This window comes from Calidris pugnax, unplaced genomic scaffold (assembly GCF_001431845.1).
Source record: "Calidris pugnax isolate Ruff unplaced genomic scaffold, ASM143184v1 scaffold89, whole genome shotgun sequence".
Classification (NCBI taxonomy): Eukaryota; Metazoa; Chordata; class Aves; order Charadriiformes; family Scolopacidae; genus Calidris; species Calidris pugnax.
Window position 1 is genome coordinate 7038846 of NW_015090865.1, and position 26524 is coordinate 7065369.

Consider the following 26524-nt stretch of genomic DNA (forward strand, 5'->3'; position numbering starts at 1 on the left):
AAGACATCCAGAAACAGGCGAGAAATCTAGAAACATGTTTTTCCTGCAATGAGATTTTCCACCCAAAGCCCCAAAGAACAGACGTGAGACCCGAGCAGTGGGATCCTGCCTCGACAGCAAAATCTGGATTTCTGGCTGTGCCAGCAGCCGCTGGCGCTGGGATGAATAAATCAGTGCTGGGATGTAAACCCATGATTCTTTCTCCTGAACGCGTTTCAGCTTACTTTTGGCATTCTGCATAATTTGTATTATAATTCCCAGCATATAAAGTAAACAATCTTATGGCTTTTGTTTTGTTTTTCCCTAGTATCTCTCCCGTGGCAAAAACGTTTCTCCTAACAGAGGACAAGCACAGAATACTTAAAGAGACCAGCAAAGCAGAGAGGGAAAAAGTTGCCTTTTCTCTTCCCAATCATCACTTTGGAGAACAAAAAAGCCACACAACTCCACACTCACAGGGCAGGCAACCCCCACGATGGGGGTGGTAGGGCACAGCCAAGGCTGCAGACCCTTGCTGGAAAGAGCAACACCTTCTTTTAATGGCAATATCCTGGGCTGGGTAGCTCTAGGGACAGGCTCCGAGAGCTGCCTGAGCAATGGGTATTTTTGGAAAGAGCCAAGGCCACGCTCCTGGATAATGCTGGTCCCCAGAAGAGCTGCTCTTTCACCGCATGGCTCTGGTGTCAGTGGGAAACCCACAAAGTGCTGGAGAGTGGCCCAGGTGCTCACTTGTCCTGTTTTTTTAACATTTTCCTGCCCACAATTAAACAAACGTGTCACCATTGCCCAGCCGTGTGACTGGCACTCAGTGTCCACACCAACTTCCACACCCTCAGCAGTTAAAAACTCATTTCTACATTGACCCTGCGACAGTAACAGAAAGCAGGGGATAAATGACAGAAACAAGGGATTCATGAAATTACCTGATGGTATTTCCAAAGTGAAATTTTAAAAGTCAAAACAAAAAATTGTAAGTTCTGATTTTTAATTATTATTTTTTTCTTTTTTTTAGTGAAAGAAAAATTCCCCTGCACCCCCTAAGCCCCCCCGGCGTTAGCCATCGGGCTGATATTGCATCTCCTTCCTCCATCACTTCACCCGAGCCCCATGGAGCCATGGAGCCTCTCCATCATCAGCAACAACCCAGCAGAACAAGGGATGAGAATGACCGTTTGGCAGGCTGTAATTCAGGCAGTTTGGGTTTTATTTACTGCATTGCATTTTGGAGTTTCTGCTTAAATTTTTGGGGGAGAAAAAAAAAAATGACAAAAAAGTCACTCATGCAGTTTATGGAAACAGCGAGGAGAATATTCATACTCAGCACTGAAATTGGTAGCCTGCATTTTATTTTAAATTAAAAAGTCAAAATAGATTTATTTTTTTTTAAACTGCCTAAAGCAAGTACTTTAATTTTAAAGCAGTCCACTGATCTGCTTCCACAGCAACCTAGGGATTTTTTTTTTTTTAAACTGCCTAAAGCAAGTACTTTAATTTTAAAGCAGTCCACTGATCTGCTTCCACAGCAACCTAGGGCACAGAGATTTTGGTGAAGCAGTTTCAAAAGTTGACGTGCTGGAAAACGCTCCTCTTTCATAGCAACAGCAGAGACTTTAGCAACATAAAGCGATGGCAGAGATTTGAAAGATTTAGTACTCTGTAATTAGCCAATATCAGTGCAAACGGGCACTGACAAAGGTACTGCCTGTAGGTGCATCTCCCACCCATCATTCTCCCTGGAAAAGCCCAAGCCCCCCCACGCCTCGACAGAGCCCGTCTGCGCTAAATGTCAGGCACAGGGACCATCAGTTCCGCTTTGCTGGGACCTTTCATTGCTCATCAACAACAGCAATTTATTACTCGCTCAGCCAATGCTCACCTAAGCGATCCCAATACACAGAAATTAGCTGTGTTTTTAGGTCGGCAGCACTGGGCTGCAGGGGGGGGGTGGGAAGTGCTGCAGGGGCTGGTCCCCGACACACCGTCCCCGTGGGGACCACAGTGGCTCCACGTACACAGGTCCTGCTCTGGAGCAGCAGGAGAGTCAGTGGAAAGGCTCAGCATCCACGTGTCCTTGCAAAGGGAAATGCAAGGCAGTCCCTTCTCCCATCACCCACAGCCCTGAAGGACCACCATCCCAGTAGGATATCGGGACAATGGCAGGGATGGGAAGTTGTCCTGGGGGGAAAAAGTTACAGGATCCCTCTTAAGTAACTGCTTTGAGGCCAGAATAACACGTTGACATTGCCAGGGCAGAGAACAATGTCTGCTTAGATTCATAGAATCATTTTGATTGGAAAAGACCTTTAAGATCATTGACCCCAACCGTTAACCCAACACTGCCAAAGCCACCATCAAACCATGTCCCTCAGCACCATGTCACAGAATCTTCATGGTTGGAAGGGACCTTTGAGATCGAGTCCAACCACAAAACAAAACACCACAAAACACCAAAAATAAACCACAAGCAGACACAAAACAACGATCTCAGGCACCAGAGCATGCCCTGAAGTGCCACATTTACACGTTTCTTAAATACCTCCAGGGATGGCAACTCCACCACCTCCCTGGGCAGGCTGTTCCAGGGCCTGACAACCCTTACGGGTTGAAGAACAATCTAAACCTCCCCCTTGAAAAGCAGACAAGGGTGAGAGTTGACTTGGTACCATTTTTGCAGGCACCACGCAGATACTCAGAGACTCAAAGAATCACGTGTGCCAGCCCCACCATCACCACAGACGGGTGTGTTGCTCAGATTTCAGGTAAAGACTCCTTTTGGGCTGTTCCCCAGCATGAAGCACACAGACTGCCTGGGGAGTATGATCTCCAAAAAACAATCTCCAGGATAAATATGGACTGACTGCCTCATCTGTCTTATCTGTGCTGAATTCAGCTGCACCTGTTTGGAGTTACCAGGTGATTATATATTTGGTCTTGAAGAATGAGGATGTTTCAGTGCTGAAAATTATTTCATCTTTCCTGTGAGGAGGCCAAATACTCATGAAACCTGTGGCTTTTCCGACAGAAAAAGGAGAAGAATTTATAACTTGCAAGAATTCAACACCATAAGGATGTCTCATAAGACAGGATCTCACCCCAGGAGACTGGTGCTGCAGATGACAAGCAATAACTGCCCCGACTCCCTGCTGCGAGCTAATTAAACACAGAGCAAACAACCAAGGGAATATATTTTTTCAGGATTTTTTTTTTTCCCCTCTACTGCTTCTCAGTGGGGGGATGAAGGGATGGCCAGGTTGTCTCTTTGTGTCCATCACCCCACTCCCAGCAGAGCCTTCATCCTGAGCATCGCTGTCAGGTGCTGCTGGGAAGAGGATTTCCCCCACTTCCCAACATTACAGCTACTCTGACTAGTCTTGAGAAAATATCAGCAGCTTTTGTTTAAAAATAAAAACATACTGCTGAGATTTGTAAGAAGATCTATGCAGGTTAGAGACACCAACCTCCAGTTGACTATGTTTGAATTATTGAATCAATATTTTATTCTTTTAGGAGGAAAAATATCACATCTTATGGAAAATTATTTTTAATGCAAACAAAACACAGGCCTTGAACGTCTCAGCCTACTGCGCTTACAATCACAGCCTTTTCAGATGTAGAAGGTCTTTATTAAAAATGCTCTTTAAAGTTAAATATATTCTTGTTTTTCATGCAGTGCTTGTTCCAGGCAGAAACACTGCTTTCCTGTGATGCCACAGAAAAAGCTTTTCTCTTCAAAGTAGAAAAAGAAAAAATATATAATAAAAAAAGACATTTTGTTTCATCAGGCAAAGCCTGCTCTAGGAGCACAGGAACACCAGGTTTGCAGCTTGGCTCCCAGACCAGGGCATCCTGGCACTCGCCTCTCCTCCTCTCCTCACCAAGTCATTCTGCTGCTTTTTGGGCAGTTACAACTTGATTTAGTGTCAGTAGCAATTTATACTGCTCACAAAGCTGGGGGAAGGCAGTGAAGGACAGAACTTCCAACAAGCACCCCCTCAAGTCGTCGTATTTTGTTGTCTGCATTTGAGGAGGAGACACTGCAGAAGGAGTTTAAGGGCCAGCAGAGGTTCTCGTATCGGGAAGGACAATACTGGAATTTAAATCTCACCACAACTGGGCTCTCCCACAAAAGCAACAACAGCAAGGATTTAACAGGAGAGCTGCTCTAGCTGAACACAACATAAAAATTACTAACACAGCATCATCTCATGTTAAGAATAGGGTTGATAAACGCCAAGAACTGCATAAAAGAGCTATTTATGCATAAGGAAAAAAACCCCAAATCACCCTGATTGGCTAACCCTGAAGCAGTTTGGTTCAAAGTCAACGACACCTAAAGAAAAATCGATTCCAACAGGCAAATAGACTGGTCCTTACAGCACAGCAACTCGTATGTGGAGGAGAACTGGAACCTCTTCAGCTGAAAAGGTGTCTGAAATTCACATCTCAGGACAGAATGAGAACTCCCAAGGACAGGCTTGTTTTCTCTCTAGATAAATAACAAGCTCACCAAGATGGGAGCATTCAGAGCCTGCCAATTAAAAACAGGCTGAATCAGCAAGGAAAGCTTCTCATAAAAAAAAAAAAAAAAAAAAAGAGAAAGGTACAGCTATCTCAAAAGAAATCAACTACAGAAGACATTTTCAAAATACACATCTTGAAAATCATTTTCAGAGTTAAATACTGACAAATTATTCAGTTTTGTAAACACAAAGGGAAGAAAAGGCAGATGTGTTGTGTTCTTCAGTGAGGATGAGAGGACAGGAACAGCTGTCTAACTCTAGCTTAAAAAAAGAAAAAACCTTCATTTTTCTCCCACAGGGTAAATGCTGCTGAACACCTGGGTATGGAAGCACAGGGGATCAGAAATGACTTGAAAGCAAACCCAGACATTTTTGGTATGATCACAATCTAAGCTTCTTTAATGGGAAAAAACATCATGAAACAGGTGGAGAAGAACCAGAGGGGAGCAGCTACAGCTGAAGCAGGGCAGAACACTGAGATTTTTTTTTTTTTAGCCAATTTAGCGTGATGCATCTGGGTTTCAGAGGAGCTTTTGAGAAGGACACAGCACCAGCAGCTGCTGGGAAGTGAAGGCCAAAATCCTTACTTTCTTTACTACTGTCCAAATTTAAGTATTTATGACTCAAGAGGTGAAGCCTGACTTTGCTGATGTCAGTAAGAACTTCAACAAAACCCCTTATCTACACATTATTTAAGGCTATTCGTTATTAGGAGATTTGGAAGCGTAGAAAAATTTAAACCTACTGTTCTCAGTGTCATGTACATGCAGGGACCACGGAGGCCCACATGCTGACACTCCGAAGGTGGGTTCCCAACATGTGTTTTATATGTCCACCTCTTTAATTTACACAACTACAGATTTTAACTTGCATCTTGAAAAAAACAGGTTAACACACACCAAAACTACAGACTGCAGACTTTTGTATTAATAACTGCTCCCACACCCTCCAGTATAGGATGCTTGAGGAAAAAGAAAAGAAAGAGCAATTAATAGCAATTTTGATAAACTGTAAAGCATTCATTCAGGGGTAGACTGAGCATCCAATTTATTGTCTCAAGGTAACTTTTCACAAACTCTTCAAAAGCTAAACACCCTGCATCAGCCTCAGGTCTCACCCTGCAGAAAGGTGCAAAACTCAGTCCCAGTTGTGAAAAGAAGCATTTTTCTGCACATCTAGTTGCTGCCCTGTTTTCCTTCCCAATGTGAAGACATTATTAAATTATAACAACTTCAAGACAAGTAAATGGAGGAAAACCACAAAACACTGGATACAGAACAGCTCCAGTACAAGCAAACTTGCCAGAAGTGTATTCATTATGAAAAGCATGTGGAGAGGCAACAATTCTGGATGTCACAGCCACTGCTGAAGAAATACAATATATAGATATTTCATTGACGGTTGGAAGGATAAATCAAGTTAAATTGCTCACAGAAGCAAACCCAAAGCATCTCGTTGTGAATCTAGAAAAGTAAATTCGCAGTCTCTTGGGAACATTGCCATCATTTGTTTTCATTTCTTTGACTTCTCTTCATTTATGCTAGAGATTAGCTCTCCCAACAATGATCACAGCAATATAAAAACGTGTTCCCAGAGGAACAGGAAGAAAGTAATATTTACTAAAGTAAACCCAAGTGAAGAAATCAAAATAGGAAGAACTAAGTTTTTTTAAAAGAGAGCCACAAACTACTTAGGAAAGGGAAACAAAATGACTTTAACTGTTGCTGAACCACAAAACATCTACCCAAAAATCCACAGCATTGTTAGGAGACCAAAAAGCAGAGAAAAAAAAACCAAGCCAAACCCCATAAATACCTGTCATCAACAGTCTTTTCTACATTTTCACATTGCCCATATTGCTCAGAATTTATTCACTATTTATTTTTCATTTTTCTTAAGTAAAAAAAAAAAACCAACAAGATTATCACATTTAGTTTTTTCTCATTTTTGGCCAAATATAATCCTACTATAGACGTAAACAAACAAATTACTCTTGAAACAACATTTTACAAGCTAAATGATTATTAGTATTTTATCAGCACATGAAGCTAATCTACAACAAACTCTGGCCTTTGGCAGACCATTTCACCTCAGCTTAGTTTTAAATTACAACTTCCTTAATTTTTAGCGTTTTGATCACAGGGGAGGCAAAACCAGAGCTGCCTCTGGATACGGACCCAGCACAAATTCATTCCTCTTCCTTGCGCAGTTTCCCAACAACCCGGCCAGTTTACAAACACATCTGCTATACATGTCCTGCTTGGGGTATTTTTTTGAGGTTTCAGGGCTGTTTTCTCTATGCTGTTGGTTGAACTGGGAACCATCACATGCTTTGTAACGTTGGGGTTTTTTTTCCCCAACTTGAAAATTGAGAAAAAGGAGATAACCAAAACCCCTAAGGTACTTACCTGGGCAAAAGAGCACCAAGTCCATCGCAGATATGAAATCTCAGAGCAACTGAAGGAAGAGGCAGAGCAAACAGAGACTTTGGGGACTGCTCTCACAAAAGAGCCAATGGTTTCAAATATATAAAGTTTCCAGGCAAAATAAAAAGTACACGCATTGCTTTCCATGCCCACATGGGTCAAACCATAACAGACTTAAATTGCAGCAAGAGAAGGTAACATTGGAAGAGGAAAACCTTTCCTGCTAAGAGCAATCAAACACAGAAGCGAATTGCCTAGGGATCAGTAAAACCTCTCTTTCTGCAGGTTTAAAGAACCAAAACAGCCAAATGCCCATCAGGAGGGATTATAAACAGCTGAGGCTCCTGAGCACAGGGAATGGCTTAAAGGAACAGTGTGGTGTTGAGGCTTTTTTCCCTAAAGTATTCCAAATTTAATTTCCGTAACTCTTTCACCAAAGCACAGCAGGATCTGGTTTACTGAAATACAGGGGTGGTGAACAAATTCTCTAGGATGAAAATATTTTCATTTTGATAAAAGATTTTTTCTGGATCCTAAGAAATCCAATATGCTGAAAGCTTCACCAACACCAGCTGCTTCTTTCTGAGCGTGTTTCAGCTCATTCTTGCTGCCCCCATTCCCAAACTCATTTTTAGTTCTGCTCTTTGCTGCTACAGCAAGCTTGGAGTCTGAATGAAAATTTCATTTTCTTGGTACTTTAAAACATAGCTAAGGCTTTCTACCTCTTCTGACAAAGAAAGACTGTATTTATTAAAAATCTTGTTGACTATTCAGTTTTAGTTATTTTTTTCACTTTTTTTCCCCTTGGTAGGTGTAGAAATAGCAAATTCACAGCTATTATGCAGCTTTATTGGCTCCTTTAGGATCACTTAGCCTCTTTCTAGAATTTTTTTCAACTTTCACAACAACAGGAAAGGCAAGCCTCCCTCACACGCAGTTTTTTTCTTTCTCGTTCTCAGAAATACGGTATAATTTGACCTTTTTCTGCTTTCAACAGCCAGACCATCACTGCTCATCTCAGGCTCAGGAGAAATGGTCCCAAAACACCCACACCAGAAGCCCCAATTCTCCTCTTGCCCACCTGGCCCAGGTGATTCCAGGCTGGGGCAAGTGGGACTCAGGTGAGCCCAGGACTCAAAAGATGGATTGCACTTGTTTTAATATGACAGGTATTAGGAAACATGGGGATTCCTAAAGAGCTGAAGATGAACAAAATTTGTAGCCAAATAATTTGAACAACCCAGTCACAATCCACCCAGAGTACTACTCTGTTGAAACTACTGTAGAAAAAAAATTCAATGGGTTACTCAAGTCAGGAATAATTAGATTTTCCTCTTGGTTACCCAGATAAAAGGAAGAGTGCCCTCATTTCAGAAGGTAAAAAGAGAGTCCTGGAAATTAACTCCTAACTCATGAAAATCAGTTTATTCTGATTTGCTCTTGTGGAGTTGTTCAGGTCTGGTAAACACCATCTCCCGCTGTGCTCACCCCCTCCTGGTGTGATCCTGCAGAATAATGATCTCCCTTTCTAGACTTAACTGTGCTGGGCAAACACAGTCTGAGGCTTTTATGGGTTTTTTTGTTAGTCTTCTCTTGTATTAGCATCTCCTCTTCTCCTTGGTGTCCTCTAGTGATGGGGTCTGTCTCCCCTGGTCTGGTTGCCCTTGCACCACCTTGCACAGGTGAGCTCCATTCTGAGCTATTTTTGATGAGGTCTCGCCAACAGTGCAGTGGTGGGCAGGTCCATTTGTCTGCCCTTGCTGGAGCTTGGGTAAGGCATTGTGGGTGTGCATCTGGGTAAGGCATTGTGGGTGTGCATCCCAGCATGTGAAGTTTAGATATGTTGCAACCTCACCTCTAGCCTCGACAAAACAGCCTCCCCCCCCACATCTGCAGCACAAATGGACCTGGAGCAGAGCATTTGGACCCATCAAAGGCACCTGAAACCCTCAAGGCCTCCTTAACCAAAAAGTAGTTACACTTTATTAGAGAGTAATATACAATAGAATATAGAATTAGAATATTATGAGCTATTATGTGTTATTTGTTATACCAAGCGAAAGCACCTACACTCATCTCGGACTGTACTGAAAAGCTGTGATAAGTTCTTTGACATTTTTGATATATTAGCCAACAGCAACAAATATGGCATTCTGAACAAGATGCTCTGTAATTTAAGCTAAATTCTAAAATGGTCTTGGCATTTCTCATCGTTTCTCTTTCAGCTCAGCAAAACTATCTCTAGATAAGAACAGGAGAAGGTAATGTGGAGGACAGGCTCTGCCGTCATCTGAGGAGACTTCTGATGAACAGTGAAAAGCAGCCACTCCCGACAAAGTCATTTTTCTCAGATATTAATAACAAGAGAGGAGAATGTTTTAGTTTGAGGCACCTGAAGTGAGATCAGGATTTGTTAAGGGCATTGTGAAATGAACTGGCCGTAAAAATATTATGTGGGATGAGACCAGATGCTTCTAGAAACTTGAAGAGCTTCTCTCAATGTATTTTACCTTGATGACTATGAGTATTTTGCACCATAATGTGCCCTAATGGGGCTAGTTGTGTTTATTTTAATGTTCCTCCATTTTAAAGATAAGAAAAGGGAGCCAAACTTGGAGGATTTCTAACAAATACAGCTCACCACCAACAAAAACCACTCCTTGTGTTTCGGAGAATTTCACAAGAAAATCCAGCAGATTATCCATTCAGTCATGTCGAGGATTTCTGATATTGCCAGAAAATGCTAAAATCAAGGAGAATCCCCAAAAATCGCACTACCCCATTTTATTCATATTTGAAATAAGGGATGGCAGTATAGGGTCTAGATACGCACATACATTTAAAACAACACGAGGGGTACAAGCCAGTGAAACAAAAGCTTTCAGACATAAAAGCAAAATCTCATTGGTTTTCTGCACCTTACTTTTTTTTCCTTTTTTTTTTTTTTTCCAGGTCTACCAAAAGCCCTATGTCTCTTTTCTGTGTCATTGCTGCCTTGTCCTCATGAATTACGGTTCCTACGTAACTGGCGCAGGACTCCTAAACCACACAGGGGTGGGAGAAAACCAGGCTCTTCCAGATTGGAAAAAAGAATTGTTAAATAAAGGTGTAATGGACTGGCTACCACAAGGCTTGGGAGCCACGGGAAAGCAAATTGCACCTACCGGCTTGAGTGGTCCAAAAGTACAACCCTTGTGTGCAGAGGTGAAAAAAACCAACAGCATTGGTTTAACCCTGTAATTCCAGCACAGCAACGTGTTCCCTCACTCGCACCAACAGCAGCTTTGGGGCAGGTCTTGCTCTCACAGAAATAAATGACAAGGTTTTTTTGTGTAGAAGCTTTAAACTCTACATACTTTCTCAAACATATCTAATGTTAAATGCCCTTCTTTGAATTATTCCGACTTCATCTTTCCAAAGCACTATAAAATGTCTTTTATTTCCTTCATTATAAAAAATACCCAGCACACCTCTAAAGACAAATTACCATTAGTTGGAGAAAATATAAAAACCACTTCTACCAAATAGAAATCTGTAACGCTAATGAGTAATAACTTAAAAATCAGGTCAACTGAGAAAATGATTATGAGCACAGAGAGAGGAGAGTGCGTCTTTCCCATAGCATAAAGGAAGGGATATACTGATAATCCGTGGAGCTGTGCTGATTTACTCTAGCCATGACATCCTACCTTCATAGTCAGAGCAACTATTTTGCTCTCAATATGCTCAGAACTCCAACTGATATTAGTGGAATTTGCATACAAATCATGAGCGGTCCAATTCCTTCTGATTTTCTACCTCTCCAGTAAAAACCATGAGACCTGCACTACTTCACCCAATATTTCGAAAAGTTTAGAAACTTAAAACTCCCCTGAAAATTGGCTTAAAATATTTATTAATTAAAAAAGTTAAATATTTATTTATACAAATAGGATGAGAAAAATCTCATGCAGACTTTTCACACACAGTAACACAACTGAGATCCTCGGGTGAGGGTTTTACAAAAGAGCTCCTTTGTGGGACGCGGGAGGGAGAAGTGTTGCTGTCGCCCGTGTGCCTGAACGCACCGCTCACGGCCAGGGGGAAACAAGTTCCAAAACCTAACGAGTTTTCCTATGGAACATATGCCAAGATTTCCACACTCTTCACTAAGATTAACAATTAATATCTTATTACTACTACTCAGAGAACGGGACAGAGACGTATGAGCACCGGGTGATGAATTCCTGCGTACCACCGCACCTCCGAACGATTCAGGGTAATGCAGAAAGTTTCAGAAAGATTGCTTTAGATAATTCCCCTAAATGATGAAAATATCTTGAGATTGTTATGGATGGCATCTGCGCCTGCTTAATTACAAATCTGCATTGGATTCATAATTTGTGTATATTACAAGTAATTTGCATAATTAAAACAATTAAGGGATTGACATATCATGGCAATTAGAAATGCATCAAACTCTGGATGTTGTACAAAAAAGAGCTTCAATATGAAACATTAATTCTTTGAGAACAAAATATCCTTCAGATTCCTGCAGAACAACCTTCACAAATTCAATATACGTTCAATAAACTCTGTGCAGAGAAAGTTCTTCTCAGGGATCGCCGCCTCCCCGCCAAACTGTCCCAAGTTGAACCCCGAACGCTTCAGCCTTCATTTGAGTCTCTTACTGCAGCCCCAGCACGGACTTCTGGATTTATTGCCAGTTTCAGGAGTTTTTATCTCATTTTCCGTAGCCTTATCCTGTTTTCTTTGTCCCTCTTTTTAAGCAGAAGTATGAACTGATTGAAAAAATGCTCTTGGTCCTTCCTCTTCTGAACAAGGCGAAACCGCTGATCTCTTCCGTATTTCTCAGCAAACTCTTTAAATGTTGTTCTGCAGAAAAGAGAGACATTTTACAGCTGCAACTTTGTCAATCCCCCTGTCAATCCCCCCTCTTTGACCTGGATCTCACTTTGCTTTTCACACAGACACTAAAAATTGGTGTTCTGGGGAATATTTGCCAGGAAGGTGAGGGTAACCCCTGGGATGAGGAAGGCAAGATCATGCCAGAACTGCCCGGGCTTCGGACTCACACATCAGCCAGCAGTACTTCACTTCCATTTTTTGGATTAGAAAAACCTGTTTGATCACCAACAGGATGATTTTGAGTCATTAACACAGTATTTGCTGCAGCCCAGGTTACTGTGGCTTTAATCTATGCCTTATGGCCAGCATTTCAATAATTACCCGATAATAGAGCAGAAAACCCCACCCGTGTCTAATTGCAAACAAATGCATTTCAACTGTGAGCAGAACATGACGCCTGATGAGATGCCACGCTAGTTTGAGCTTTTCTAAAAATAGCAAAAGAATTAATTGTAAATTTGAGTGATGGGCACGATGCAGTTGAAACGCTCTGTCTGAGGATTTCATCGTCGGGGCAGCGTTTTTCACGGCAAACACACGTTTGATGGCCCATCACAACCAAGGCAGAGACTATGGCTGGTGGGTGAGGGTCTCTGGGGCTGTGGGCTCACAGCCAGAGCGATTTTGCCCTTGTAGAATGAAAACATCAGAGCTGGAACCAGCATTTAGCTGCTACGTTAGCCCAGAATATTCTCAGTTTTATTGTAAAAAAACTTCTTATAATTATTGCTTTCACAGAGCCTGATGCGTTGTTTGTATCTATGTGTCTAGGCAGGTAGTGCTGAACAATTATCTGCAAATTCTAGTAGAGAACACTGTAATTTCTTAGTTCCAACAATTTAATCAGTCTTTTACTACATACATCTCTTTATTTTCATATAATATACAAATGACCAAGAGCTATCCTAAGCACTGCATTCGCTGTTGGGCAGTTTTGGATCCATGACTTAAAAATCAATGTATAAAAATAAAGTATTGCATTGCATGTTTTATTAAAAGTTACTGATGTGGCATTAATACTAACTTTCTGAAATTATGTTTCCTTTCCATCAGAAACCAAACATAAAAAGAGTTTTTCACTAATTACACGTGTATGCCTTATATAAATGAGATTTAACATTGAGGTATTGATTGTATATAACTAATGTACCTATGTGTTCTATAATTATACCGTATATATGGATATAAAATAAATGTGTTATGCAAAATATTACACATTCTTAATGACAAAGAGAGAGAGAGAGAAAGGAATAGAGAAACAGAATGTTCCCTTTCCCAGTAATATAACAAAATATTGTAAAAGATTAGGGCAGAAATGTCAATGCAGCCTTTTAACAATGGATGTACAAGTTTAATACAAAGAGCAGGTTCAGTGCCTCGATGTTCCGGGGCTGATAAGCACAGGGTAAATGAGAAACCTTATCTTAGCAAATCTCCATAAGGCAATGCCATACCTTGGCGATAACTTGGATTCTTCAAGGAGCTTTTTAAATTCTTCTTTGGCTAACAACAGTTTATTTTTCTTTTCTTTGTACTCTTCTCTGATCCTGGTCTTGACAAACTGTTCAAATATCTTTCCAAGAAAGGGAAACAAGATAGAGCATTTATTAACAGAGCCTTTATGGTATTTATGCTTGATCAAAGGGCTGTCAATCTCCCAGCTCACAGTTCTTATCTGCCCTCAGTATAGGCTGACTCTGCTCCGTGCAGCACTGATCATGTTCTCACACAATAAGTAGCTGGGAAAAGGTATCATTTGGACAGATAACGTCTTCATTCAAACATCAAGTGCAACATAAATCAAGATTTCCTGACTTGAGTGTCTCGCTCGTGTTTTCATGCCCATAGCATTATTTTTTGTACATCTGTACAACTGACTGCATTTATTTAGTTTGGCTCCCACATCTTTCCCAACTTGCTGGAATTCTACATTGCTAAACATCAATGTTCTGTAGGTTACCCCCAAAAAAGCCTGAAGACCTTTCAAATCAGTTGTCAAACCCCCCGAGCTTATACATGACCCTTTGTACACATACACCCCGAAGCTTTAATGCATTTGGAAGGGTCAACAGCCTCCCTCTAACAGTATTTGGCAGCTACATATGCAGCAGGGCGCTCAGCATCAGGGTTTTTGGTGTCTTGGACAGGAGTTAAGGAGTTCACTATGCCACAAAATTCTGCCAACTGCTTTGATCACAGTTTTAACACCAAAAATCTGGTCCTGCTGGTTTTACATTCTAAAAATTTTGTGTGGCAAGTCATTGAATAGTAGGAGGTGCTCCTCAAATTGCTATTAGCTTCCCATATTCACCATCCTTTCCACCACAAATTACACACATTAAATATGATTGCTACTGTTACTGCCACAGTTGCCTTCTCATCAGTCATGAGGATGCACAGGTGCAAATCTACATGTCATGAAAGCTAAAGTAACCAAATTAAAACTGCTAGTCTGGTATGTGGAAAAGGGAAGAAATAGCACCAGAAAAGTAAACATCAACAAATGGCCATGAAAGAAGTACTACAAGAAACCTAGAAAATCAGAATATATGATACTGCAATAATTGCGTAGGTTGAGTGTAAGACAAGAAGGAAAAAATGAAACAAATAAAGCAGGTGACACCGTTATTGCTCGCCTTTCTGTTATCAGTGAAGCTATGATGAAGGTAATAAATCAAAATTAACAGGTAGCTCATTATTTTAATACAGTTGCTCCTTTACCCTTCACTGTTCCTTGCTGAAATATCGTAGCATCTTTCAACTGCTAATAACCCCTCAGAAAATATTGGTAAGTAAGCAGAGATAACCACAGATGCTCAATACAGATCGTTAAGTTCCTCGGGCAGTGTAAGGGCAGGGCTTCCACTCCTGGAAGTCAAATCCACCTCAACAACAACTCAAGTCATGAGGAAGTTCCCTCAGACATTTGGAGATCACAGTCAAAAAGCTTGCCCTGCCTTTCACAAGGAAACTCTGGTACAGCCAGCCGTGCTCTGGCACGCACTTCCTTCCTTCCTTTATTCCCTTCCTTCCTTCCTTCCCTCCTTCCTTCCCCCCTCACTTTCACTGTGCGCCACTTTTCACCTCTAGCCCCCTCCAACATAAATTCATTTGCATAATTTAAGCAGGTTTCAGACACTTGCTATTGAGGTCACACCATCAGCATCAGTGAAGGTAAATGCTTCCATAAACCTAAATAATGCCTTCTACTAATTTGAGTTGCACTTCAAGAAGTACTTTAATTAAATCAGGCAACAACTCTTGTCCAACTTTCTTCTTAAACTACTTCTTGGAGGAAAATGGGGTCTAATTAAGTGGCACGACTCATAATGAACATCTAGAAGTCTTAACTTCAAGTGTAGTATCTAAAATATATTACAGACCTGGCATGTACTCCCAAGCTTATTGGCTTTTTAACCCTGTTTTGCAGAAGAGCACCCAACCATCACCCTCTTCCCCCAAATTACTGTCTCTTGCAGAGCCAACCTCTTCCTGCTGATGGGTTTCTACCTACAGCCCTGCCAACTACTTGCTTTTCAGAACCCTTCCCTGCAGTATTCAGTACACCCCCTACACAAGGTCCCCCTCAGCAGTGCCTCAAGCACATTATATTATGTGTATTCATGATGTATTTTTATTATATCATCCCCAAGGCTGACAAAACGGAAGAATTAATATATGTTGATTGACTCATCAAGGTCTAAGTTTTGTCCTTGCCGATTCCCTGAAATAGATACAAAACCCCCTCCTTAGTCTCTTGTTTAGTGGTATTTTCCATTCTAGCTGTTTTCTCTTACATTCTTATTCCTGTATTTCCATATTGTTTTCTTGCACTTTTTTTCTTAGGAAAGAAAATATTGGAAAGGTAGTAAATGAAGATGTATGTGCCCAGACCTTCAGTAAATACCTACAAGAAGCTCTCCGGAGAATCACAAGACAATATGGGACCCTGTGCAATGGAATAGGAATAAGTCCATTTTTCATGGTGTTTATTTAAAATACGGACAATTCCATATTCAAAATTCTTCCTCTTCCAGGATGACAAAAGACCGGTAAGGAAGAGAAATCACCACAGAGTAGAAGCGTTCGCCTTCTCCACAACATCCTTGCATCTCTCCTAAATTTTTTAGACTAATTTTCAGCCCTCAGGTCCTTTTAGATCCCCAGTGATAATTAACGCCCAAATAAAGAAGGCAGCAAAACGCCCACTTCCCTTTGCACTTGCCAGAAAAACAACCCCCATTGAAGCAGGAACCAGCGCAGCCACCGTCTCTATCCCCTTACACCTAGGCCAGTTTATTTATTGCAAAATACAGCAGTAAATACTGCCAAACTCCTAGAAAATATTCTAGGCAATAAAAATGCAGTAGTCTCTCTACAATATTTAAATAATTCAGAGTGGAAACATTGCTTTATGGCCCTTTCCCTTTCTGCAGCCCAGTCTCCCAGACTCAGGGGGAGTTGCTCCCACACCCCAAGCTCCGGCAGCTCTAATCTCGGTGCAAAATCACTTGTCACCACTCCCTTTTCAAAGGCCAGAGCATTTTCTCACGAGCAGAGCTGACAATACGAGTCTTATTGCAAAACTCAAGAAAGAAATTTTAATTCTATGCAATCCTTTTTATCCTACCAAGTTAACTGCTCTGTTATTCCGGTTAATTTGGGAGATGTTTGCTGCCAATCAGCAGCTACGCTGGAGGTGACGCTCACCTGTTTACGTTCCTCTGAATTTAGTAGAAGGTAGCGTGGATCAAATACTATTTTGTGCAACTCTTTTTCCCACGTAGAAAATGCTGAAACCTGTGAAGTACACAAACACAGTGGCATTAAGGAATTTTAATAAGGATGTGAAAGAAGGAAATGTTCCAAGGTGAAGCAAAAGAGTAGTTCAGAAAGCTAATGAACCCTCTAAAGGATGCCTCAGAGCGGTTGGAAGCTGAATTTTAATCTGTTTCTGGCAATGCTCTGGTCGCCCCCACACCATTAGTATTGATTTGCTCTAGGACATCTCAGCGAGTGTCTGGGAGACGCTCATTCCAGATTTTTGATGGAAAGAATCTGTAGCAGAACGGAAAATTCCCATTTTATCATCCCCTTTGTACAACAGAAGCATCAATTTCCATTTAAGCAATTATCTCGGCTTTAGCTCCCCTCCTCTCCAAAACTTGAATTATAACCCAAATGAGGCTGTCAGTGCACACACACACTGGAAACCTTCCCAGCACCATGTTTTTGTAGTAAATGTGCTGCTTTGGAGCAGGGCCCCGGGCAGCCACCCAAGCACGGGGAAGTGTCACCTCCTACAGAGGCTCTTCCACCTTCTCCAGAACCTCCTTGCAGTGAGCAATGTGGAAGGACCACCAGGAGCCCACGCAGGTCCCTCGTTCACCCAGGCCCTGGGATGGCACATGGCACTGGTGCATGCTGAGGAGCTACTGCCTCTGCTTCTCTTTGGGGCTGTCTGTAGGAATTTAATTAGAACTGCACCTGCGAAGGGCTTTCAGCTCTGCACAGCCACCTCTGGGTGGATGCACAGGAGGAAAAGTCCCAGTATCACCAAACCAACGCGGTAACAGACAGAAGAACCCCTCTCGATATTTCTTCATGTGACTGTAAGTGACAGTTAGGAAACGAGTCCTGCAGTGGTTCGGGGTGATGCCCTGGTTCCATAAAGGGGACGTGCCCAAGGAAGCAGCGCGTGTCTCACCCCCCTCTCCAGCAGCATGTCTCGGAAATGCGTGATGCGCTCCTCCAGGGGTGGTGAGACCCGCCGTGCCGATGGTTCCTCCGTTTTCTCCTCCCTTTCAGCCTTCCCCTGGTCAGCAGCTTGGGAATCTTCTGTTCTTTAACAAGGTAAGACAGAAAATAGTTCAGTAATTGTCAACTCACGAGGGGATTTTTAAGCCTCCCTAGAAAATCCTCCTGGACAGTAGGACATCTCCATGCACGGAGTATCCCCTGAGAAGTGACCCCAACCTGCAGCTCTTTATTAACCCACAGGGATCTCCAACAGCTCCTCGTGTGGAAGGATGGTCTGTCGGGGTGATCAAAGAGGAGCTCAGCAGCCAAATACTGCGCTATATTTCAAGCTACAGAAAAGTGACAGCTTCATATAAAATTTGTCAAGGAGCGGAGACTCTAAAGGAGTGACTGAAGAGACTCATCTTGTTTCATTTTTCTTTCCTCGGTTTTTCTGCCCCTGAACTTGAAAGTCAACACTAATCTTTATTTTATGTTCCCATGCAGCCCACGAGCTCGCTCCTGAGGGAAGGAACCGGGCAATGCATCGCATGCACAAACCTGCAATAAAGCAGCAGCCAAGAACCTGCCCCGTGTCGGTGCCTGAAGGTCTGTGTTTATCCCCAAAGCCTTTTTCCGAGATTGTATCTGATTAGAATAAATAGGGGTTTCTGAGAAAATACTTAGTACTTATTGCCTGAGCCCCTTTGCTTACAAGACCCCCTGGATAAAGACACGTGTGCCCATTGCAGGACAGGAGTTTATTGGTTGCAACCACAGAGTAGCAGCAGCCTTAGAGCGATGGTCTGCTCAGGCGCAGCCCTACAGAACCGGTGTCACCACTGGAGTGGAACTTTTTCACACCAGATGAACACCTACATAATTTTATCAGAGTTAGAGACCATTAACACTGCTGTCTCACAGGGCTGGAAGCCAACACCTATCTCCCCGTGGTTTGGAGGGCTGGAGATTTGACCCCATGGACCCTCAGCATCTGCTGGAGGAGATGACTGAGGTGGGAAGCTGGCCAGGGGCAGGGGCTGTGCCAGGAGATGGGACGGGAGACAGGGATACAGAACTCCCCAATTAAGAGAAAGCAGCCAACCCAGACCTCCAAACCAGACTTCTGAGTCCATCCTGCCCTTTCCTCATGCTCTGAGCAATGAGTGGGTTCAGTAAAAATTAAGGCTCTTTCTAGAAAGATCGGGAGCCTTAGAATGATCACAAGGTTCAAGTGAGGATAATGAAATAAGGTGATCTGATTTTTAGCCTCCTACCACGCCTGACTGCATTTTCCACTGATGTAATTTTCACCACTGCGGAATAATACTTAGTTTGAAATTTCAACAGGAAAACACTTTTTTGTTTCCAAGCAAATGAGTTAGATCAGCATGTAACGCGAGCCCTCGCACATTACCTTCCTTCTACAAATAATTACATTACACTTACATTTATCCTAAAATGACACTGTACTCTGAGTGATTTGAGAGAGATCAAACTGGTGTTCTTCACACAAAGACACCAACTTTTATATCATAATAGCAAGTTTTATTCTGTGACATGATCCATGAAAAGCCCAATTCCACTTCTAGGGCACACAAAGAGCTTTTTGAAGCTGAAACTGAGAAAAATACAATGCCCTCCTCCACCAGCCAAGCAGCAGAAGAGCCCCTCTTTCCATCAGTCCTTCTTCTGCAGTTGAAAATGATGCGGAAATTCAGACCTCTTTCTCATGCCAAAAATGACAATTACAAACACAGTTTTCTTTAGCAAATAATACAAAAATCTGCATGACAAACTATGTGACTTTCTCCTCAGAAGGACATGTATGGGCAGCCTACCAGCACGACCTCAAAAGCCTTCAATCTCAACATGGACAGTGCGGTGAGATGTCTGTGCATCAGTGATACCCACAGAAAGGGGAAGAGGCAACGGGCACAAACTGCAATACAGGGACACCCATCTGAGCGTAAGAAAAAGCTTTTTTTTGCTGTGAGGATGGCTGGACACTGGGGCAGCTGCCCAGGGAGGCTGTGGGGCTCCAGCCTTGGAGATGCTCAGCCCCCCTGGACACATCCCTGAGCGACCTGCCGGGAGCCGGTGGGACAGAGTCCCCCCCAGCCCTTCCGTCATTCTGTGAAGAAAACCCAGAAAAAAATAAGTTTCTCTGCAGATTGTTTTCCTTTTGTATGGAGTACAACCAGAGCACTGCCTGAGGATGAATGTGACCCCAGTATCTTTTAGCAGTTTCATCATATCCCAATGAAGCATAAATGACCGTGCCACAGCAGGCTGTGGAGCCCAAAGCTCCTGCACCTGGACAGAGGTTGGGCAAACGTCCCTGAGAGAAAGCAGGGAGTCCTGGTGGCTTCTGCACTGGCCTTGGGTCAGGTCCTCTGTCAGTTTGGCCACCAAAAAGCAAGAGAAGCCAAATAGTAGATCTGTTCTTACCAAGGTGAAGTGGTGATCCAATCTGAACCTCTGTGTGATGACCCTCTAGCTGAATTACAAACACTTGTGCTGGAACGTCTACGGAATTAGATCTTATCACTATCACCGAGCTTTCTGTATAGCAGATGATTTACTCTATGTCAAAGGAATAATACGATTTACTAAGTGACTTTTCTTAAACATCTCCCAACAGCGTTCCCTGTTCAATGTAGGAAAACATTCTCTGCCTTCACAGGCAATTATTAGCATGGACATGACAGGAATATGAATAGTTTTTCGGTCCCTCCAGCACCAAAATGAAAATTTGTTTAGTTTTCTGTAAAGAGCAATCTGGATTCCGTCTGGAGTGAGCAGTGCTTTGTCTGTGCCCAAGGAAAACAAAGCAGAGGAAACAGAAAGTCAGATTTGGACCTTGTACGTGCAACTTGGATGATGAAAAGCTGGTGATGTGTGTCCTCTTATCCAAAACTTGGAGTTTGACCAGCACTTCAACAGACTCCACATCTTGAGAATTCCCCTTTTGGTGCTTATGGCAGGGAGTAACTCGGCTGCTTTTCTTACAAGGAATTACGGGCCATATTTTTTAATTGGTTCTGCTTTTGGCTGACTAATTCAGCCAGACACAGATGGAGGCAACTGAGACCCAAAGCTACAGTCCAATATTTATACATTTGAACAAGCCCTTAGTTTGCATTTCTTTAGTAAAAAGTCGGTATTTTAAAGGTCCATCCATGAAGCTCTATGTTCTGCCATTGTCTCAGGGTACAAAGCAAAGTGCCAAGAAATCTTTACATGCTACAAAAGCGAATTTAAAATTCAAAACAGCTGTAGAAATCATGTAGTGGTTTGGGGATGCGTGTTCTGCTGGCAGAAAAATAAACACTTTATGGCTTTTTGATGACAGGTCAAACTTCTGGGGAACTGGGATCATCACAGCGAAGTCTGAGAAATGCCATGCTGCCAGGCCAAATCTTACTTGTTTCTTAGGGGAACGTTGCCCTTGACTTTCACGGGACTAATGGTCCAAATACAGCAAATAAGAACCGGTTCCTTCTAATCTAAATATTTAATTTAAAAGTTAAGCAAAGATAGAAAAGGTCATAATACTGGCCTATTTTGTTAGATCCACTGATGTTAATAAAAGTATTCTTAAAATGCTTTTATAAGTCTTATACTAGTTTCTAAATACTAAATATTATATACATTGTAAAAGTACATATTTAGTATACATAAAGTATAAGTAAACCCTTTTATACCAAACATTAAATGCACTATAATCGTGGAGCTTATGTTTATACCAAACATTGAATGTACAATTCAACTCAGAGTATCTGATTCTTCCTTCATATTAATATAAATCCACAGAAACCCTTAACGGGGTCAAAAGAACCACCCAATGCAGTAGGACAAGAATGGCAATAAAAGACAGAGTATAATTATCTTCAATATATTCACTTGGAAAATACAGAAATTTGTTGTGCTTACTGGTCAAAATTCCGCCCCAAATATAACATATTATCTATGCAGATTTATTTTACAGATTTTTTCTAATGGTCCAAACCAGTATTTTAATCCCAGCCATCCCGTGAGAACAGCTCAGGCTGTGTGCAGTCACTGGCCAAAGGTTAAACAGAGTGAAATGTCTCTGAGGAACTCCTTAAAACAGAAGTGTTTACTTCATTTTCGTCCTGTTTTGGCAAAGGCTGAGAGAGTTGTTTACTTGGCACATTGGGTTTTTTTTTAGTCTGTTACTTCATGAGCATTGGAAACACACCTGGTAATAAAGGTCAAGTAAAAACACAGTAACAGAAAAACCTGCGGATATTTCTGAGCCGGGAGCTGGAAACCCTGACACCAGCGAAAAAAATCCGCTTCACTTCAATGAAGATAAAGCTTTTATCCGATGGCTTTGAAATAACTACACATCCTTACAGTCCTTTTTTAACCATTTAAAAGTAAGTAAGAGTTACTCAGACAAAAATGGGTGAACATCTTGGGAAACGGAGATTATCAAGATTCATAGGGTTTGATGAGGACTGGATACCTTAAGAATGACTCTCATAATTCATCAGAGATGAATCTCATCTCATCCACAGAGAAGAAAAGAACTGCATTTCCCTCTGTGCTTATTTGTACCAGACATGAGCTTCCCAACATTACATATAGATAAGTAAACTTTAGAACTTACTTATTTCTCTTAGATTTGATGCTAAGATCATCATTTTCATCCCCTGGACAAGAGCTAATACATTTGTCTGCTAAAAAGAAATAAATAGTTGTTAGATTTGAACTAGACAAATGGGAATACAAAATCCTCAAATCAACCTTTCGTTTCTTGTCTTTGGCTGCTGCTCAGGTATTTACTATTTTTCACTTTCCACAGAGCATTTTAAAAATAACACATATTTCATCAGATTTTCAGAATTGCCTTCATCCAAATGAAAGTAATAGCAATAAACCCAACCATTTTCATTCTGAAAAAATGTTCATCGTTCATTTGTGACATTATTGTTTTAAATCTTGTTATTGTTTCACCTGATATTCCTTCCTCCCTTCCCTTAAAAATGCAACTCCAACGACATTTCTGCACAATTATTTCAGTCTGAGGGATTCAATTGTGCTGACTGACTCCAGAATCTCCCTCCTTAGCCCACTTCTCATTCTTACACAGGCAAATATAATGCTGCTTTTCCAGAAATTCAACGTCGAGGATAGTAAGGGTGTGGAGATGCCAACAACCTCCTCACTCCCAATGTTTCAGGGTATCTCCAAGGCACCGCTGTGCTCCTGGTTGGGGCTGGACACTTGTCCTTGAAGGACAATAAGGTCGCATCGTCACTCATAGTGAATGTAAAGTGTACGGAGCAGAGGGAAATTATTCTGGAAATCTTTTTTTTTCCATGTATATAACCTGCAGTTTTCGTCAAAATTCAAATGGACCGACCACCAGACGTCGTGTCCACCCGGTGCTGGGTTTGGGTGGGCAGTGCTCAGTAGTTCACCATGAATTACTTGAGAAATATAAAAATCAAACTATATGTGGTTAGCTTGGGAATATCTGAAACACCAAACCTCAGCCCTTCTACGTTAGACTGGTAGTGAGGACATCTCTGGCTGTTTAGGAAACTATGAAAAAATAAATTTAAAATAAATATAAAATTGAATTTAGGTTATGGAGATAAAAGGTTTGAATAACTTGATATAGAGAGATCTGATCTTACTGAAATCAGATGAAACTCCAAAACATCTCCTAGAAAATGAGTCCAATCTTTGTATCATTGAAGCTAACAGAAATTTGGCCATTTATTTCAAGTTTCAATTTAAGAATCTTGTTCTTAGCTCATTTGGTTTCCCTGTTTTAGGGAAATTACATGTTTATTGGTGTGCTTTCAGCAAATGCTACCTTTTATTTATATTAAGTGCATGAACACGGCATCCACTAAATCACTGCAGAAGGAACAATAAAACCCCAAGAGCAGCTGCAACGTGGGCAGAGCAGGAGCAGAGACCTCGTGAGGAGGGAACACACCGCAGGCGCAAACACTTTACTAATTACAACTTAAAGTGATAATAAGGAGCAATGAATGGCACTCCAAAATAAGCAGTTTGATCTCAACGTTGCTGCCAATATACGAGCACTTTGAATAGATAAATGAATTTAATCATGTGTTAAGTAAACATAAATTCACTGGAACTATCACCTCTTCTTGTAAGCTCTTCTTTGGGACACCCAATTAAAAAGGTAAAGAAATAGGAAAAAGAACCTATAAACTCAGAAAGTGGAATGTAATTCGACAGAGATATCACAAAGCTTTCGGTCAGGAGCTGAACAACCTGCGGAGACAGAGCTGATCTCAACTGCAACCAGCGCCGAAGGCAATAATTGCAATAAGAAACATTTCAAGGAATTTTTGAGGGGAAACAGGGGCATTACGGTCAGTCTGACACAGAACTGCGACAGAGGAGTAATGACTCCACGAGATGCCCTGATGGGAACCCATTAGAAAAGAGCCGTGACACCTCCATAAATCTCCCTAAGAACTAATACTTTGTGGAGGCAGAGTAATTGATAAATGAGTAATTTTTCATTTATGCCCAAATTATAAATGCACTTGATCTTTCAGCAGAGCGATGCACAGATAACCTATCGCACCCCGTGAACAACTACGCTTGCCAACTTTTTTTGTGCCTTTGATTTAAAAATTCTAATTAAAACTCAGCAGCAGCAACTAAGCTAAATAAATTTGGCAACCATTGTTGCAGACACACAGCTCATTTGTGTTATTTATTTACTTGAGATTACAGGCTGAGAGAAATGGTAACAAATAATTCCTTTCACCTCAGCAGCTAATATATACTAATTATAACCTGACTGTCTCAAATACTGAGCAACCGCAAGTCCCAATTATATCAAGGAAAATTAAGACTATTAGCAACAATGAAAACCATGGTCATAAAGAAACTGATGCATGAATCAAATCTTGGTGATAACATATAGATATTAAATAAATAAAAAGGATGGAAAGGCTGGAACACAGCAAAAAATAGATTTCTGAAGTGGCACATACCAACAATGACTTTAGACTCTTCTTCGTTATTAATTATAGACCATGAACAATGGCCCTCAGTTTTGTCTTTGCCCATCATTCCCCCTTGTCAGTAATTAACTGATCTTTCAATATATCCTGTAATAAAAAATGTATGCTATATTTTCTCCTGAAGAATGAACTTCAGTAGAAACACTTTGGAATGACCAGATACCCAGCTGAAGTTATTCAAGCCACATACAAAAGTGATGTGTGTACAAGCATCTGAGGATTGAAATTTACATTGAAAAACGCAATGGCACTACATGGTGACAAGGGCTACACTGATGGAAACCCATCCTTTGGAACTTTTTTCCAGCAAAATTCTGCTAATGTAACTCCTGATTATCTCTCACTTTCATCTACCTGCAGACACAGTCTCAAGTCCACAATTGCACACTCTCAGCCCCTCTCCTGCAGCAGCTGGTGGGAGCTGTGTGTCCATCACAGCCCCGACGGCCCGAGTGCAAGAGGCAGGTCATGGCTTCACGGGACTGGCAGCGCTACCTTACTTTGAGTTACAAAATACTACAATTTAAAAGAATGGCAAAAGTCTCATTTCTTTCCCCTCTCCATTTTTAAAGACCTCACGACTACAGAACAGCCATCGGCTGGAGGAGGCTCTACAAAGAAACTGCTGTAAAGCAGAATATTCAAGAATGGTAAGACAAGCAGCATTTCAGATGGTGGCCGTGCACCTTGATGTCCTCCCAGGAATGGCAGGTCCTACTGACACCACTACTGTGTGAAAGACAACATAGGGGGTCAGGGAATAAAAGGAGCAGCTCCCAGTAACAGGGAGTCTACAAAAAAACCTTGTGAAATGCAATCTTTGGAGAGAAATGTGGTTGGAACAAGCTATGAAGCCACTTCTGCACCAGCAAGAACAGGCTGCTCCTGGACTGGTCACCAGCAGGGACAAAACCTGGACTGAACAATGAAGGTAGGGGGAGCAGAAGAAAGGCTGGCATGGTGAGGAGTATGGGATGGGAAAATTGCCTTCAAAACCTGGCTGTCTTGGGGAGGAGAAGACAGTGAACACCTTGGGTGACTGACAAGCCAAGGGCTTTTCAGTTTTTCCAGCTGTATCTGACCCCTGTGGATTCCTGCAGACCAGCAGGTTCTTCTTCAGTCACGCTCTCAGGCGTCCGCAGTGCTCAGGAGGGGAAGGGCAGAGTCATGCTCAGATGGAAGCACCCGCGTTTCCACCAAACCTTTTAGCACTCATTAGAGTAGACTACTGGGATTTTTTTTCTCCCCTCTACAGCTTGGTTGGATAATCATTAGCTGTGGAGTACCTGCTTTTGTCTAACAGCTGAATAATGCATTGGCAATGCCCTCCTAATGTACATCCTGGAAATAAATGCAATAAAACATAGACAGAGCCTTCCGAGATGTATATTATACATCAAAGATTCATCCAGTATAAGAAGCCACCTGTTTCTTCACTGCCAATAACGAGAACATTCTATCCCCCAGCCTGTCAATGAAAATAAGGATTTTGCAATAAACATCAATTTTAACGCAGTGCTTTTTATGAAATCTCAAAAGGAAAACCACCCTAATTACGGTTATCAAACTTTGACTGAACACATTTAGCAACCACGTTTCATTCGACATTTGAGTTTAAATGGAGGGAAATAATCCCAGGGCTGTAGGTACCTGCTGCAGCTTCCAGCTTGCGCTTGTGGGGGGGATCCTCGATGATCCGGTTGATGTCGCCGCGGTGCTTCAGGTCCACCGGCTTCTCCCAGACAGACAGCTGCATTGTAGGGTTGAAGAAGAAGACCCGGTCATCTCCAGTCCAGACTACACACCTATTCCAAGTGATAAACTATGCTTAGATGATGCCAGATACTCCCACGAACAAGAAATTCACCCGCAGATGGATCAT

At 41.8% G+C, this 26524-nt stretch overlaps 1 protein-coding gene across 1 annotated transcript in view; it reads right to left on the reverse strand.

Moving 5' to 3' along the window:
- Positions 1-9868: 9868 nt before the first annotated feature.
- TCERG1L (transcription elongation regulator 1 like) overlaps positions 9869-26524 on the reverse strand; it is a 67901-nt gene continuing 51245 nt past the window's right edge. Inside the window, exons 8-13 of the mRNA XM_014945220.1 lie at positions 26293-26447; positions 22233-22302; positions 17562-17697; positions 16565-16654; positions 13309-13427; positions 9869-11821 (exon numbers count right to left, since the gene is read on the reverse strand). Of these exons, the coding sequence (XP_014800706.1) occupies positions 11665-11821; positions 13309-13427; positions 16565-16654; positions 17562-17697; positions 22233-22302; positions 26293-26447 (727 nt within the window). The 3' untranslated portion in view covers positions 9869-11664. The remainder of the gene's footprint in view (positions 11822-13308; positions 13428-16564; positions 16655-17561; positions 17698-22232; positions 22303-26292; positions 26448-26524) is intronic.